The following is a 13,396-nucleotide window of genomic DNA, read 5'->3' on the forward strand; positions in this document are numbered from 1 at the left end:
TGTAGAAGCGTTACGACTAATCACATCTTCCTTTAATTGATCTCTTGATGACGCTGTCTTTGCTGATGATATAACAGTCAGCACCCCAACCAGAGAGTGCATCTCTGTCGACAGAGTTAAGGAATGCTTGGGCACAAGTGACAAAAAGATTTTCTTTGTCCATGCTTGGCCTATATAGTGCCTCGCATATACCTAAAAGATTATTGTATGAAGTTCCAGCTGCAACAAAGTCGCCAGGCGTTGTAGAGGAGCCAATGCAATCCTGTCCGGATATGTATGGAGTGTTGTCGCTTGTCAGGCCAACAACCAACGGGCTTGTGTAGTATGGAGTGGCTCTTTTTGAGTATAGAATGAATGAAATCAGGCTATTGAGCTCCTGAGGCTCCATTTCCCTCTGATGATCGAGCTTGAATAGATTGTAGTTCTTGCGTATCTTTCTTAATAGAACCTGTGTGTCCGGAACAAACTCGGGAAGGCCCACGAACAGCTTGGGCCCTATTTTGTGTATTCTTGTGAAGTCTTTTGAGACAGTGATGGCGCCTGAGCCGAGTCTTCTGTCGCTCATTATTGCCACACTGTCGCCTCCGGCCATTGCTAAGATAGATCCTCCGTAGAGCGTTGTTGGATCAAACATATTGGGGTGAAGATGTGTCTTTATATTAAAGCATTGTTTAGTAATGGTGATGCAGAAACAAGTTAATTTTACGAAAATGCGGCCCTTGAATGTATGAGATATACAATGAGAAGCCATTGCATAGAAGAGTGCAGATGATTCCACTGTATGCGATACCGGCTCTGTCTCTGGTGTTTTCATATGTACAGGTAGTAGCAGTGCTTATGATCATCGTGTCTGGAGGAATGTTTTTTGCAGCGCTTTGGTCTAGCAGGATCAGAATACTGTTTTCAATGAGTAGAAGCAAGACAAAGAAAGGAGATTACATACTATATGAAGGAACGCTCTGCAAGCTTGCCGATGGTGCATTTGAGTTTGAGAAGTCTGGATACATGCTGGAGGATGGAAAGGTAATCAGACTGAGGGCAAGCACAAAAAAGACATTTGGGTACTTTTCCAGATGGTCTGACAGAGCAACGGAGTTTGTTGAAGGGCGCCGTCTTAGCCACTTCAAGAAGAATCAGTTTGATATTGTCCCTCCCACGTTTTCGGAGCTTTTTTTTGAGCATGCGGTGTCGCCGCTCTTTGTGTTTCAGGTGTTTTCTGGGCTGCTGTGGTGTCTTGATGAGTATGTGTACCAGGCGATCTTCAGTCTTATTATGCTTGTTGTTCTTGAGTCTGGGCTTGTGTTCCAAAGAATGGTGACGGCCAGAAGCTTCAAGAAGATGAGCCATTCGAGTGTAGAGGTTAGGCTGGCGTATGAATCAAAGAAGGGAATGATCGAAGCGCCTGGAAGGAGGATGATGTCTTCTGAGCTTTTTCCTGGCGATGTGATTGAGATTGACTCTCTGGTGAATGTTCCATGCGATCTTTTACTGATCAAGGGAGGATGTGCAGTGAATGAAGCAATGCTGTCTGGAGAGTCAGTGCCACTGATGAAGGAGGATATTTCCGAAAGAGGATCTGCAGAGCTGTTTGACAGGGCCAAGGACAAGAGGCACATCCTTTATGCAGGAACAGATATAGTTATGATGGGCAAGTCGCCGCTTGTTTGTTTTGTGCTGCACACTGGATTTGAGACGGAGAAGGGAGATCTTGTGCGCAAGATGATGTGTGCGGAGGAGGTGACTGTGAATGATAAGGAGGCATTTGTGTTTATTTTTGCGCTTTTGATGTTTGCGATTGTTGCGTCGTTCTACACGTACTGTGAGGGAAAGAAGCTTGGGAAGTCGAACTACAAGCTGCTTCTTGAGGTTATTTTGATTCTTACGAATGTAGTGCCTACTGAGTTACCAATGGAGTTGAGTATGGCAGTGAATGGGTGTGTAAGGGCGTTGATTGGAAAGGGAGTGTATTGCCTGGAACCTTTTAGGATTCCGTATGCAGGGAAGGTGAATGTGTGCTGCTTTGACAAGACAGGTACATTGACGGAAACATCTATGGATGTTGCTGGAATGAAGCATCAAACGGCAAAGTCGGCTGATGTGCTTGCAAGCTGCCATTCGCTGCTGAATATTAATGGGAAGGTGCTAGGAGATCCGATGGAGGTTGCTGTTTATGAATATATGAATAAAGAAGGGATGAGTGCTGGAGGGAAGTACAATTGCATAAAGACGTATTCGTTTTCGTCTGAGACGAAAAGAATGAGTGTGGTTGCGGAGCTTGATGGAAATGTGTTTGTGGGAATGAAGGGAGCACCAGAGACGGTGAAGAAGTATTTGAAGAATGTGCCGGAGTGGTATGATGAGTATGAGGAGAGTGCGTCCGAGGGATATCGAGTGCTTGCGCTTGGCTATAAGTGTTTTGATAGGAAGGAGAAGTATGATAGGGATGATGTTGAGGGAGGCCTTGAGTTTGCAGGGTTTTTACTGTTTGATTGCAGGCTTAAGAAGAATGTGAAGGAAACAATTGGAGCACTTTATGCATCTGGGCACAAGGTTGTAATGATAACAGGAGACAATGCACTGACAGCGAAGAATGTTTCGAAGAGGATAGGGATATCTGGGAGAGCAGTAGAAGGAGAGGAGATAGATGTGGCGCTTGAACGCGATGATTTTTTTTCCATATCGATTTTTGCGAGGGCCGATCCTATACACAAGGAGAAGATTATTGAAAGATACAAGAATGCAGGGAGCTATACACTGATGTGTGGAGATGGGACGAATGATGTTGGTGCATTGAAGAGTGCACATGTTGGAATAGCTCTTATGGAGGCGGCGTCTGTCTCCAAAACGAGTGCGAAGGAAGCAAAGAGAAACGGCATGGGTGTTGGAGGAAGGATAAGCAGGCAGGAAGCGATTGAGAATATGTCTAAAGAGCTTGCGGAGCCAAAGATGGGGCTTGGAGATGCAAGTGTAGCTGCGCCGTTCACAGCAAAAACCGGATCTTTAGAATCTGTGTTGGATGTGATAAGGTATGGAAGGAGCGCACTGGTGACTACGGTGCAGATGTATAAGATTCTTGCACTGAACTCGTTGGTGAGTGCCTTTTCGTTGAGTGTGCTTGACTGCATGGGTGTCAGATATGGAGAGACACAGCTTGTTGCATCAGGGCTGCTGATAGGATTTGCGTTTATGTTTTTGACACAGAGCCAGCCGTTGAAGGAGATAAGCAAGAAAAGACCACTGACGAACATCATCAATCCGTATATTGTATTTTCTGTGATTCTTCAGGTGTTTGTGCATATTGCGTCGTTTTTTGTAATGATAAGAAAGATAAAGAGTATTGAGGTGCCTGTTTACCACGAGAAGTTTTCGCCGTCGCTGATGAACTCTGCACTGTTTTTCCTGTCCACTACGCAGCAAATCTCGACATTTCTCGTGAATTATATAGGTAGGCCGTATAGAGAAAGCCTGGTTGAGAACAAGAAGCTGTTTGGATGCCTGCTGATGCTGCTATTTTTGATACAGCAGCTGATTTCAGGAAGCAACAGTGAGCTTAGGCAGAAGATGGAGGTTGTGGAGATGGGAGATTTGAAGCATTTTGTTTACACAGTGCTTGTGATGGACATTTTACTGTGTTATGCATTTGAAAAGATGTGTTTCTACATGTTTATGCTTTGATGCCTGCTTGATGGCCGATTACTTATTGCCTAAGTATGTATGGCAGTGGAGTATGAATGATTGGATGCATGGAGTCAATAAAGGTTTTTTGCATTGAATATGTGAGATGTGAGATAATGAGCTTATACAGGTGTAATGGTGTACAATATGATATGGATATTGCATTGTAGTTGGCTTTACATGGGTTGATTGGAGGTGTAAAATTTGCACGAATGGGGCCCGGTAATGGCAACTGGCGAGATGAAGGAAGCTCTTTTTATTTTGAAGCAATCACTTATGGATGGATGCAAGCCATCGCCAAAGTGTAGAAAGATATTGAGGAAAATCATCTCGATTGTGCAAGAAGATCCGGGCCTTTTGAATGCTCTTGGGGAATGGGGATTTCTAGAGAAGGAGTTTATCTGTCTACTGGGCAATCTGGAATGCAGGGGCGAGCTATTTGAGATCGGCAAGCAGATGCTGGGTGTTCCTTCCATTGGGCTACCTTGTTCATTTGTGACCATTAAAGGGGGGTATTTCATGTCAGAGCTGTTGAACAAGCTACTGGATGAGCCCAATGGTATTATTGAGATCTGTGAGCAGGCGATTGGGAAAAACCTAATGTTTGCTCAAATGCTTTATGATGCGGGATTTTTTATCTTGTTGAACTCGATAGTATGTGAGGAGACAGCAAGGCTGTATTCGGTGCTGTTTGCATATCGGATTAGCAATACACAGAATGTGTGCCACAGGAAAAGAAGAGACGATGTGATGTATGAGCTAAGACGGAGACATTTTGATCCCGAAATTGTTTTTCAGGAAGACAATGTATTTGTGTTCAGGGATCCACCATCCATGCATATCAGGGGGCTTAAGCTGCATCAGGATGTGTTTGACAGTCTGTATAACACGTCTTTTTTTGACTTAGTTTCTCTAGGCATTGAGAAGAGCCTGCATGTATTGAACTTCTGTGATTGGGACTACTCAGCAATATATGGCTCAAAGGAACTGAGGGAGCTGGTTATTGCAGGGAATTATCTTGGAATTAGATTGTACAGAAAGACTCTGCAGCATCTTAGTAGGTTGAGCTCTGCAGTGCTGCACTTGGACAAAATTGAGGACGCGGATCTAATGATTGAGATATGCAAACTACTGGAAAGCAAAGATAAGTGTGTAGTGATGGAGTGTGCATTGATTATCTACAACTATTACGAGCTTTTTGAGTGGAAGATTGATAAAAGGCACTTTGGAGAGCTGAGGATTCGCAAGATATTCGGTCTTCTAGAGTTTTGCAGAAGTGACTGTGCATGCTTACAGCAGTGCAAGCTAGAAAATGCAAAGGAGAAATGTAGGGATAGCTTTAATGAAGATAGCATGATGTGTGATAATGGGCTTAGTCAAGATGCGAATGAATCCTGTTTCTCAGACTGTGACGCCAGGATGATTTTGTGTCTTCTTTCAAGATTGTATCTTGATGTTGACAAAAGATATTTCTATAAGCCGTCGTTTCTTGTTTTGATGCGGGAGTGGGAACGTGTTTTTTGCAGACACAAATGCTTGCATATGCGATTTCTAACTATGTACTTCTGCGGCATGGTTGAGTTTATTGGAAAGAATTGCTATAATGTTGCACGGATCCTTTTTCCGTTCAAAAAGGTGCGAAGAAGAAAGGAGATATCTGGTGTTAAGCATTCAAAGGAGAATGAAGATACTACACAAGCGATTGAGCGCGAAGATGAGTTTGATTTTGATGTATGCTGATACGATTTTAATTGCAGATTCTTTATAATATGCATTTGGTGTTTATGTTAATCCAACCGCCCATTCTGCGTCTTTTTGAGAATGCGCAGCCTGTTTTACCTCCCTGGCTCTTTTTTTGTGCGGGCCTGCTCTTTTATGCTCTTTGAGCACATATTCTGAAATGAAATGTCTGTCACATTCATAGCAGTAGAACTGTCCACAGCCGGGAAGCTCTGGATCATAAGGGATGGGCTTCTGAGATGCCATCTGTAACTGTATTTGGTCTATTGCCTTATGCCCAAATATTGCTCTGGTTCTCCTTATTCTACCTTTATGCTCGCTTCTAGCGTGTTGTATATGCTTCTTTGGCATGTGGGTGCGGTTTTTTGTGCAAAAGCGAATGCTTAACTTCAAAGGCCAGAGCCCCCCGATGAGTTTATATGATGTTCTAAGGATTCCAAGGAACGGGTCTAAGGAGGATGTGGAGCATGCATATCGTCTCCTGGCAAGACAGTATTACCGGCATCAAGATATAATGGACCAGGACAACTTTGCTGAGATAAACAAAGCATATGCCATCCTGAAGGATGATCACAAGAGGAGTTTCTATAACATGTTTGGAGAGCTGTCTATTCAACTTCTGCTTCACAACAAGGATTCATACATAATCACAAGAATATTTGATAGATTCAATATTTTATTGTATCTTTTTGCATTTGTAACAAATCTTGTGGCGTTATTTGCACTGCCATTTCTAGTTGCACATAATACGAGTGTGAGTGCTTTTATGAGCGTTCCGTTTGGAGTAGGAATGGCAGCAAGCATAGTTCCTGCAATAAGATCGATTTCATCGCTGCATGGAGTATGTGGATTCGTCAATGAACTTAAAATCATGACGTATGCATCAACGGAGGTTGTAATTATGATTGTGCATGCTTTCAATTGCATGCTGTATATAGAAGGTGTTGTGAAGAAGGGTTTGATTATCCCTGTATGCATTTTTATTGGGATGGAAGGATTGTCTGTACTCAATTCGATATGCTATTGGAAACTATGGGGGCAGACCGATGGCTTTAGGAAGAAGGAAATGTTGGTCCAAAAGACTTGGAAATTGATATTATTTGCTGGGCTTATTTCACAGGCTGTTCCATCGTTTACGAAACCCCTTTTGCTGTTGGGACACATCGTATGGAGCCTCTGCAGCATAAGGTATCCGGTGTTTATAAATGCATGTGTGCTGCTTCTGCCTATGCTCTATCTAAGCACGTTTTCATTGATATTGGCAGGCTTTCGAAGTATTGCAATATACATACCACTGGGAATATGCATGGCACTGATTGTTGCATCTATAGGATTTGCAACGGCCACCATTGTAAGTGTAATTCCAAAGAGCAAATATACTAGTAAGATATTTGGATTTCTTTCATACTATGAAGTCTGAAAGATAAGTTGAGATAAGTTAGCTACTTGAAGTGTATTTTGTATTTTTGCCAAGGTTATAATAAACGTTTATCATATTGTTATGGTATTAAGCTTATAGCTATAAGATTGTGGAATCGTCTCTGTTAAGTATGAATGTGCCAATGATTGCATTTATCTGTAAGTCTTCAGAACAGCCAATCGATACTCGGTACTCCACATCGCTCAAGTCCTTTAGTATTTTCATCTTGTTTTTGAGGTTGCTTGCACTCACAATGTCACACAGATTGGACACCAGATCGGCACAGTCCAGTCCATGCTCAAATATCACACTACTTAGCAGTTCTCTGAGGCTCGCTGTGCTCATGACTATGAGACCGTCAAGGATTCTTTGATACACGCTCTTCGGTGCCGTTCCATTGAATTGCTGAACACTTTGCTCATCAACCACGCCGAATGACGAGTAGACACCCTGGATGTCATTGACGGCCTTGCGCATATCTCCCCCGCACAGCCTTGCTATTTCATCAACTCCTTCTTCGGTGTACTTGATGCATTCTTTCATACATATTTCTTTTATCCTTTGCTGTACCTGATTTACAGGGCCAAACCTGAACTTGGTGCACCTCGATATAATAGGCGGAATGATCCTCTTCGAGTAGTTCGCTATTAGGCAAAACCTTGTGCTTGCACTGAAGTCCTCAATTATTCTTCTAAGTGCATTCTGTGCATCTCTGCTCATCATGTCTGCCTCGTCCAAAATAACAAGCTTGATCGATTTCGAGTAGGTCGATGCAAACTCCTTAATTGTTCCCCGGACTGTAGATATTCCTCTTTCGTCGCTTGCATTCAGCTCAAGCACACTTGTCTTTGGCAGCTTGCTAGCAATCGACCGGATCGCTGTTGTTTTTCCTGTTCCTGGAGGGCCGTAGAACAGCATGTGTGGAATGATCCCTGTTGATGAAATCGAGGTGAGCGCCTCCACAACCTCTCTATTGCCAACAATCTCCTGCAGCGACGTAGGACGATGCTTCTCTGTCAATTGCATTGCTCAGGGCAGGATCCCAGCCAGTTGTAATTGTAACACATAAGCATTTCAAACAATGTTTAATATCTGTGAACTGCTTCATCAGTTTATGAAACAATCCACTGCAAATATATAATAAGCATGCAACATACGAGCATATGATATATCTGTTTCTGATCGGTGTCTTCTGTGGAAAAGAGCTGATCAACAGGCTGAGCGTCACTGAAAAGGTCTTTGATTACGGTGGTACTACACTTCGCGTGGACAAGTCTGAATCCTCAGATGCACTTCCAGAATACAAAAGCTTATCGTATGTCGCAAGAGAAGACGACAAAGGCGGACTGGCTTTCGAGTTCTTTACAAACTCAGACAACCTTAAGCTAGTCAAAAACGATGCAACGCCCAACACCATAGAGCTACAGTACATGCCCTATAAAGAAGACAACGCAATCATAATATCTTCGGACGATCATCGAATTAGAAACGCAAAGCTTGATGGCTTTTACAAACAAGGTAGCCATTCTGCAATTCTAAGCTTCTCTCTCTAGGCACCCAGAATAAAATAAATCTAAAGTAAGTTAAAGTTTTATTCTCCATGCAAACTCCGTCAAACATGTTGTTCAGGCTCATCTCTATTTATGCTCTGCCAGAAATCATGGCATATGATAGCAGGCATCGTACAATAAGCAGGCACAGTCCCAACTCAAATCATCACACTGACGGTTGTCCTGTGCATCTTTGTGTCAAAACCATCTTCACAAGCTTAACGACTGAAAGCATCACAAACAACGGCTCTTCATCATAGCATTCGCCTTTAGATATGCTTTCAAGCATGCTTACATTTTGATTCAGCTGCTCAAATACACTGGTCTGATCTCTAGAATCGCTCTCTACAGCCAGCTCGATGAACTCCTTTGATATTCTTGCTATGCATGCTGCATATGCACACACATCAACATCCTTTTCTGCCTGCACATCCTTCTTAATGCTGCATAACACTTCAACCACTTCATAAATCTTCAATTTCATGTGTCTTTCTGCAACTTCCTCCAATCTGGTACTCTCCATCGCAACAATCGAGTATATCCTTGCTGCCTCCTCTGCAATCAACTTCTTTTTCAAGCCAGAATCGAGATTTGCATGTATCAGCCGGCCTATGCTGTCTCTATGGTATTTGTACTCTTCATTCTTTTCGTATCCAAGATCGTTGCATTTCTTCAGAAAAACATCTATGTCCAGCAACATCTTCAGCCCATCAGTGCTCTTGCCTTCAGAAAACATCTTAAACCGATCCATCATGTGCTCGGCAAGAAACGTGTCCTCTCCATTTTTACTCAGAATGTGCTTGACATGCGATATAAACATGCATGTTTTCTTTACTATGTCTTCTTCAGAACATATCTCCTCTACCGATCGCTCCTCGCTTTCCATATCCTTCCTAATCGATGTTATCATTTTGTCAATGTTGTCAATTAGTCCGTTCACATCACCTGATAGGCTGCCCTCGTCAAATGACTTCTGTGACAACACTGCCAGCACATCCATAACAAGGCTCCTAAATCCCTCCTCCTTGATCTTGCACAGCTTCTTTTGCATTACGCTTTCAAGTGGTAGGTGCGGCATGTCTTTTCTCCTATGCATTTCATTGACAACATCAAGCACAAGATCATCAAAGCTCTTTTCTGGAAGCTGTGCCATCTTCCCAATTGCATCAGCCTGCCTGGCGCCAACCCGCATTCCCTCTACTTCTGTGGTGGCATAGCTTTCAAGCTCATATCTAGCAAGCTCCCTGTTCAGCTTTGCTGCCATTTGAATTGTTTTGAATCGTTTGCCTCCTGTTTTATGCCGGTTTTATGTTTCTGTTTGAGATGCAAAATACGTGCTGGGTATCTGCAGTTATCCTTCGGCACTCCATGCAATGCTGAGTAGCTGAACTTGCATGCGTGCCCAATATATCACAATTAAACTCTCGTCATATTAATCTACAAATAATATCTAGGTGAATTTTCACTATATAATAATTGCTTTGGAAACAAACAATGACATGCCCGGGCAAAGAAGGTGGAGACTCTTACCGTAAAGAGCCTGCTAGACTGGATGGTCATTCCGAAGTCGAATGCCCTGCATCAATTGCAAGTATTGATAAAGATACAGTACAACACAACAGTATCAGCATTGCAGAGCATAAAATGAGTCAATGCATCAAAGACAATACCTTTAGTTGTGTAGAGGCAGGCCTACAGCCGGGAAACAATGATTGTGGCAAGGCTAGCATGCAGATCTCTACACAGGTACACGAAAGTATCAATGCCTCAACTGCTAAGGAATTCAGGAGAAAGGCTAAACAGAGAGTATGCTCGAATTGCCAAACCACAAGCACTCCCTCGTGGAGAAGGGGCGACAACGGAAAGTCTTTGTTATGCAACGCATGCGGGTTATATCAAAAACTCCACGGAAAAACACGACCTTATTCCATGGTATCTAGTGCGAGAGCCAAAACCATCAAAGACGGACCGAAGAAAAGCACATGCATATCATGCAATCGCGAATTACCAGCCTTCGAAACGAATAGCGGATTCATTAATCTATGCAGTCAATGCCTTGCGTACACAAGAGGAGGAAAGTATCCGGAGCATACAAGCAGGGAATGCTATCAAAGCGGATTTAATACAAAAATCCCCATGCAAGGATACAACGATCTTTACAGTGACACACACAGCCAATATCACAAGGTATACAGCAGTCCTCCAGAAAACATACTGTTTGGCGAGTACAACACCTACAATTATCATCAGCAGATGGCATGCAATCAGGTTTGTGACATGTATACATCAGGCATAGCATACAAGCCTGTCCATGCTGAGCTTGAGTACAAGAATCACCATCCGAGCATTGTGCAGGAAAATGATCATGGAGCCAGAAGCTACAATCATAGGATGCAATGCTACCCTAAAGACTATGAATGCGATAACGACGGAAGCGCTTCAAGTGATATGAGCACAAGACCAAACCTCTAAAGCAAAGGCATCTACCAATGTCTGTAAATGTAATAAAACTATTCTATTGTGTCGATCAGCTACCAGGAAGCTCTTTTTTCATAGATTTCAGCACCACCCTGGCCTTTCTTCCAGAAATCTTCTTTCCATCCATATGCCTGATGGCTTTCAAGGCAGAAAGTTCTCTGTCGTAGTTAACGAATCCTTTTCCTCCACTCAGCACTCCGGATGAAACAATGCATCCAAACTTCTCAAACGACTCTCTAAGGTCTGTGCTGGTCATTTTGGCTGGTAAGTTGTATACAAAAATGCATCTTTCGGGACTTATGGTTCTGTCGATTTTTTCCTTCTTTACAAACGGCTTAATTGACAGCTTAGCAGTGCTGTGGTTAAATGAAACCTTCCCGTCTAATGCAAGCAGATCCTCTGCATCTTTTTGTAACGAGTAGTCAACTACTACAAGGCCATCATTACTTTGCATGGCATTCTCCACAGCGCCATAATACTTGAAGAAGTCTGAAATCTCGTGCTGATGCGTGCCTAATGGAACTCCAGATACAACAACCCTTCTCTTTCTATCAAAGGCAAGCTCCACTTGCAATGCGCCTGTGCATCCATATAGCCTTCTCCCCTTTATGGATTCGATTGCAACTGTGCACTGCTGAGGCGTTCTGAACTCAACGATTGCGAACACCCTGGGCTCTTTCACAATGCTTATTGACTTTATCTCTCCAAAGGGACTGAAGATTACTTCTATGTTTTCCTCAGAGTAGCACTCTGGAAAGTTACTTACAAACACTTTGTTCATTTGATGCAGGGATGCAATACCAACAAGAATTCGAAACTGCTTGGCCCCAGCACGGATGAAAGTGAACACGATATACCACAAGCCAAATGAGATATCGAAAGAGCGGAAGAAGGATGTGCGGTATGTGAATTTCTCGAAGAATGAGGAGTATCATCCTTTGATGAAGGAAAGGGAGTTTGTACGGGCACTGAATGCAACGAAGATTGACAGGATGATGAGCAAGCCATTTATCTCTGCGCTTTCTTATCATAAGGAGGGAATCCATGTTCTGTGCAGACATCCCAGCCGGCCTGTGTTTGCATCAGGCAGTTTTGATAACCAAGTGTTTGTGTGGAACATGAACGAGAAAGCAGCAAGCAGAGAGTACAATTGTGAATATTCTGTCAAGGGGCTTGGAATGGATCTGAATGGATGCTTGTATGCAGGGCAGGGTACCTTTGTTAAGTGTCTTGACGGTGGCACAAATTATGCCTGTAAGTCTGAAGTTGTGTGCCTGGAGATTGGTGAAGATGTGCATGCAGGGACGTTTATGGGTGTTGAGATGTTTGATATTGAGAGAGGATGCCAGAAGCAGTGTGTAAAGACAGAGCATTCGTACTGCATTCAGTCGAGCCCGGTGATGCCGAATGTTGTTTGTATTGGGCAACAGAAAGGATTTACACTGTTGGACAGTAGGATTGGAGCAAGGATAGATACAATAAGGGCAGGAAAGACGAACGATGTAGCATTCAATCCAAAGCACGGGCATATCCTGGTGTCTGCGAATGAAGATGGATGTGTGTACAACCATGACATACGGTATCTACAGGAGACATGCGGGGTTTACAGAGGACATGCGAATGCTGTGGTCGCAGTTGAATTTGATCCGCTTGGGGTTGAGATAGCATCTGGAAGTTCTGACAAGACAATACGAATATTTGAGATAGACGAAAGGAAGAGCAGAGATGTGTATTATGCAAAGCGGATGCAGAATGTGTTTGGCTTGAAGTACTCGCATGACTCACAGTTTATTGTTTCTGGAAGTGATGATGGATCGATAAGGTTGTGGAGGAGCCATGCATCAATTCGCCCAGGCCCGATGAGTAGGAGAGAGAAGGACAATCTCGAGTACTCGAAGGCATTGATTGGCAAGTACAGGGATGTAGAGGAGATCAACAGAATATCTAGGCATAGATTCCTTCCGAGCACACTAAAGATCTCATTAAAGAACATTCATGAGTCTTACGAAGCAGCACAGAGACGAAAGGCAAAGAGAGAAAGCCAAAATAAATAAGATTAGTGCAATGGAATAAAGTTGTTTATTGCAAGGATGTAATTTTTCTGTGGTATAGCTGGCTACGTATGCCATGAAAGTTGGATATGGCTGCATGGAAGTGTGCCTAGCAATACAAGTTTCTATCTGCGCGAGTGTCTTTTACTTACTCTGCTCATTGAAGTGTACTTTTCGACTATTCCTTTATTGATTTCTTTGGTTATCAGCTCCTCTTCTGTTTTTATCTTCTTGGATGCTTTCTTATACTTTGTAGGATTCTTTTGTAGTTTGATCTTCTTTAGAGGCTTCTGAGCCATTTGGGATAAATTTTATTACAAATATGAATGTGGCTGCATTTGTGTTGAGATATGTGAAATACAACGAAGATATGCTGTGTATACGATTGCAGGCTATATTGCTCGTGCTTTGCTTGAATAACTCATTCATGGCCTGCGCGGCTAAGTGTTATGTGCCTGCGTATATGAAAACAAAGGACGTAT

The 13,396-nt window shown here is 42.9% G+C and overlaps 11 protein-coding genes across 11 annotated transcripts; 6 read left to right on the forward strand and 5 right to left on the reverse strand.

The window, feature by feature from the left end:
* Positions 1-16: 16 nt before the first annotated feature.
* HK407_02g02990 (proteasome subunit) lies at positions 17-634 on the reverse strand (the record flags this gene model as incomplete). Its single annotated transcript, XM_060420298.1, has 1 exon — positions 17-634. The coding sequence occupies one exon, from the start codon at positions 632-634 to the stop codon at positions 17-19; it is 618 nt and encodes a 205-aa protein (XP_060277532.1).
* An 89-nt stretch (positions 635-723) lies between these two features.
* HK407_02g03000 (putative haloacid dehalogenase-like hydrolase) lies at positions 724-3,675 on the forward strand (the record flags this gene model as incomplete). Its single annotated transcript, XM_060420299.1, has 1 exon — positions 724-3,675. One exon carries the CDS (start codon positions 724-726, stop codon positions 3,673-3,675), a length of 2,952 nt encoding a protein of 983 aa, XP_060277533.1.
* A 225-nt stretch (positions 3,676-3,900) lies between these two features.
* HK407_02g03010 (uncharacterized protein) lies at positions 3,901-5,415 on the forward strand (the record flags this gene model as incomplete). Its single annotated transcript, XM_060420300.1, has 1 exon — positions 3,901-5,415. One exon carries the CDS (start codon positions 3,901-3,903, stop codon positions 5,413-5,415), a length of 1,515 nt encoding a protein of 504 aa, XP_060277534.1.
* Positions 5,416-5,457: 42 nt separating this feature from the next.
* HK407_02g03020 (zinc finger domain-containing protein) lies at positions 5,458-5,766 on the reverse strand (the record flags this gene model as incomplete). The annotated part of the gene is made up of 1 exon (XM_060420301.1): positions 5,458-5,766. The coding sequence occupies one exon, from the start codon at positions 5,764-5,766 to the stop codon at positions 5,458-5,460; it is 309 nt and encodes a 102-aa protein (XP_060277535.1).
* A 58-nt stretch (positions 5,767-5,824) lies between these two features.
* HK407_02g03030 (putative DnaJ domain-containing protein) lies at positions 5,825-6,835 on the forward strand (the record flags this gene model as incomplete). The annotated part of the gene is made up of 1 exon (XM_060420302.1): positions 5,825-6,835. One exon carries the CDS (start codon positions 5,825-5,827, stop codon positions 6,833-6,835), a length of 1,011 nt encoding a protein of 336 aa, XP_060277536.1.
* Positions 6,836-6,934: 99 nt separating this feature from the next.
* Positions 6,935-7,861, reverse strand: HK407_02g03040 (uncharacterized protein; the record flags this gene model as incomplete). The annotated part of the gene is made up of 1 exon (XM_060420303.1): positions 6,935-7,861. The coding sequence occupies one exon, from the start codon at positions 7,859-7,861 to the stop codon at positions 6,935-6,937; it is 927 nt and encodes a 308-aa protein (XP_060277537.1).
* Positions 7,862-7,998: 137 nt separating this feature from the next.
* HK407_02g03050 (uncharacterized protein) lies at positions 7,999-8,388 on the forward strand (the record flags this gene model as incomplete). Its single annotated transcript, XM_060420304.1, has 1 exon — positions 7,999-8,388. One exon carries the CDS (start codon positions 7,999-8,001, stop codon positions 8,386-8,388), a length of 390 nt encoding a protein of 129 aa, XP_060277538.1.
* A 163-nt stretch (positions 8,389-8,551) lies between these two features.
* On the reverse strand, positions 8,552-9,649 carry HK407_02g03060 (uncharacterized protein; the record flags this gene model as incomplete). Its single annotated transcript, XM_060420305.1, has 1 exon — positions 8,552-9,649. The coding sequence occupies one exon, from the start codon at positions 9,647-9,649 to the stop codon at positions 8,552-8,554; it is 1,098 nt and encodes a 365-aa protein (XP_060277539.1).
* A 230-nt stretch (positions 9,650-9,879) lies between these two features.
* Positions 9,880-10,857, forward strand: HK407_02g03070 (uncharacterized protein; the record flags this gene model as incomplete). Its single annotated transcript, XM_060420306.1, has 1 exon — positions 9,880-10,857. The coding sequence occupies one exon, from the start codon at positions 9,880-9,882 to the stop codon at positions 10,855-10,857; it is 978 nt and encodes a 325-aa protein (XP_060277540.1).
* A 55-nt stretch (positions 10,858-10,912) lies between these two features.
* Positions 10,913-11,644, reverse strand: HK407_02g03080 (uncharacterized protein; the record flags this gene model as incomplete). The annotated part of the gene is made up of 1 exon (XM_060420307.1): positions 10,913-11,644. The coding sequence occupies one exon, from the start codon at positions 11,642-11,644 to the stop codon at positions 10,913-10,915; it is 732 nt and encodes a 243-aa protein (XP_060277541.1).
* A 55-nt stretch (positions 11,645-11,699) lies between these two features.
* On the forward strand, positions 11,700-12,917 carry HK407_02g03090 (uncharacterized protein; the record flags this gene model as incomplete). The annotated part of the gene is made up of 1 exon (XM_060420308.1): positions 11,700-12,917. The coding sequence occupies one exon, from the start codon at positions 11,700-11,702 to the stop codon at positions 12,915-12,917; it is 1,218 nt and encodes a 405-aa protein (XP_060277542.1).
* Between the last annotated feature and the right edge of the window lie 479 nt (positions 12,918-13,396).

Source organism: Ordospora pajunii, assembly GCF_021821965.1.
Source record: "Ordospora pajunii strain FI-F-10 chromosome Unknown Cg_02B, whole genome shotgun sequence".
Taxonomy (NCBI): domain Eukaryota; kingdom Fungi; phylum Microsporidia; family Ordosporidae; genus Ordospora; species Ordospora pajunii.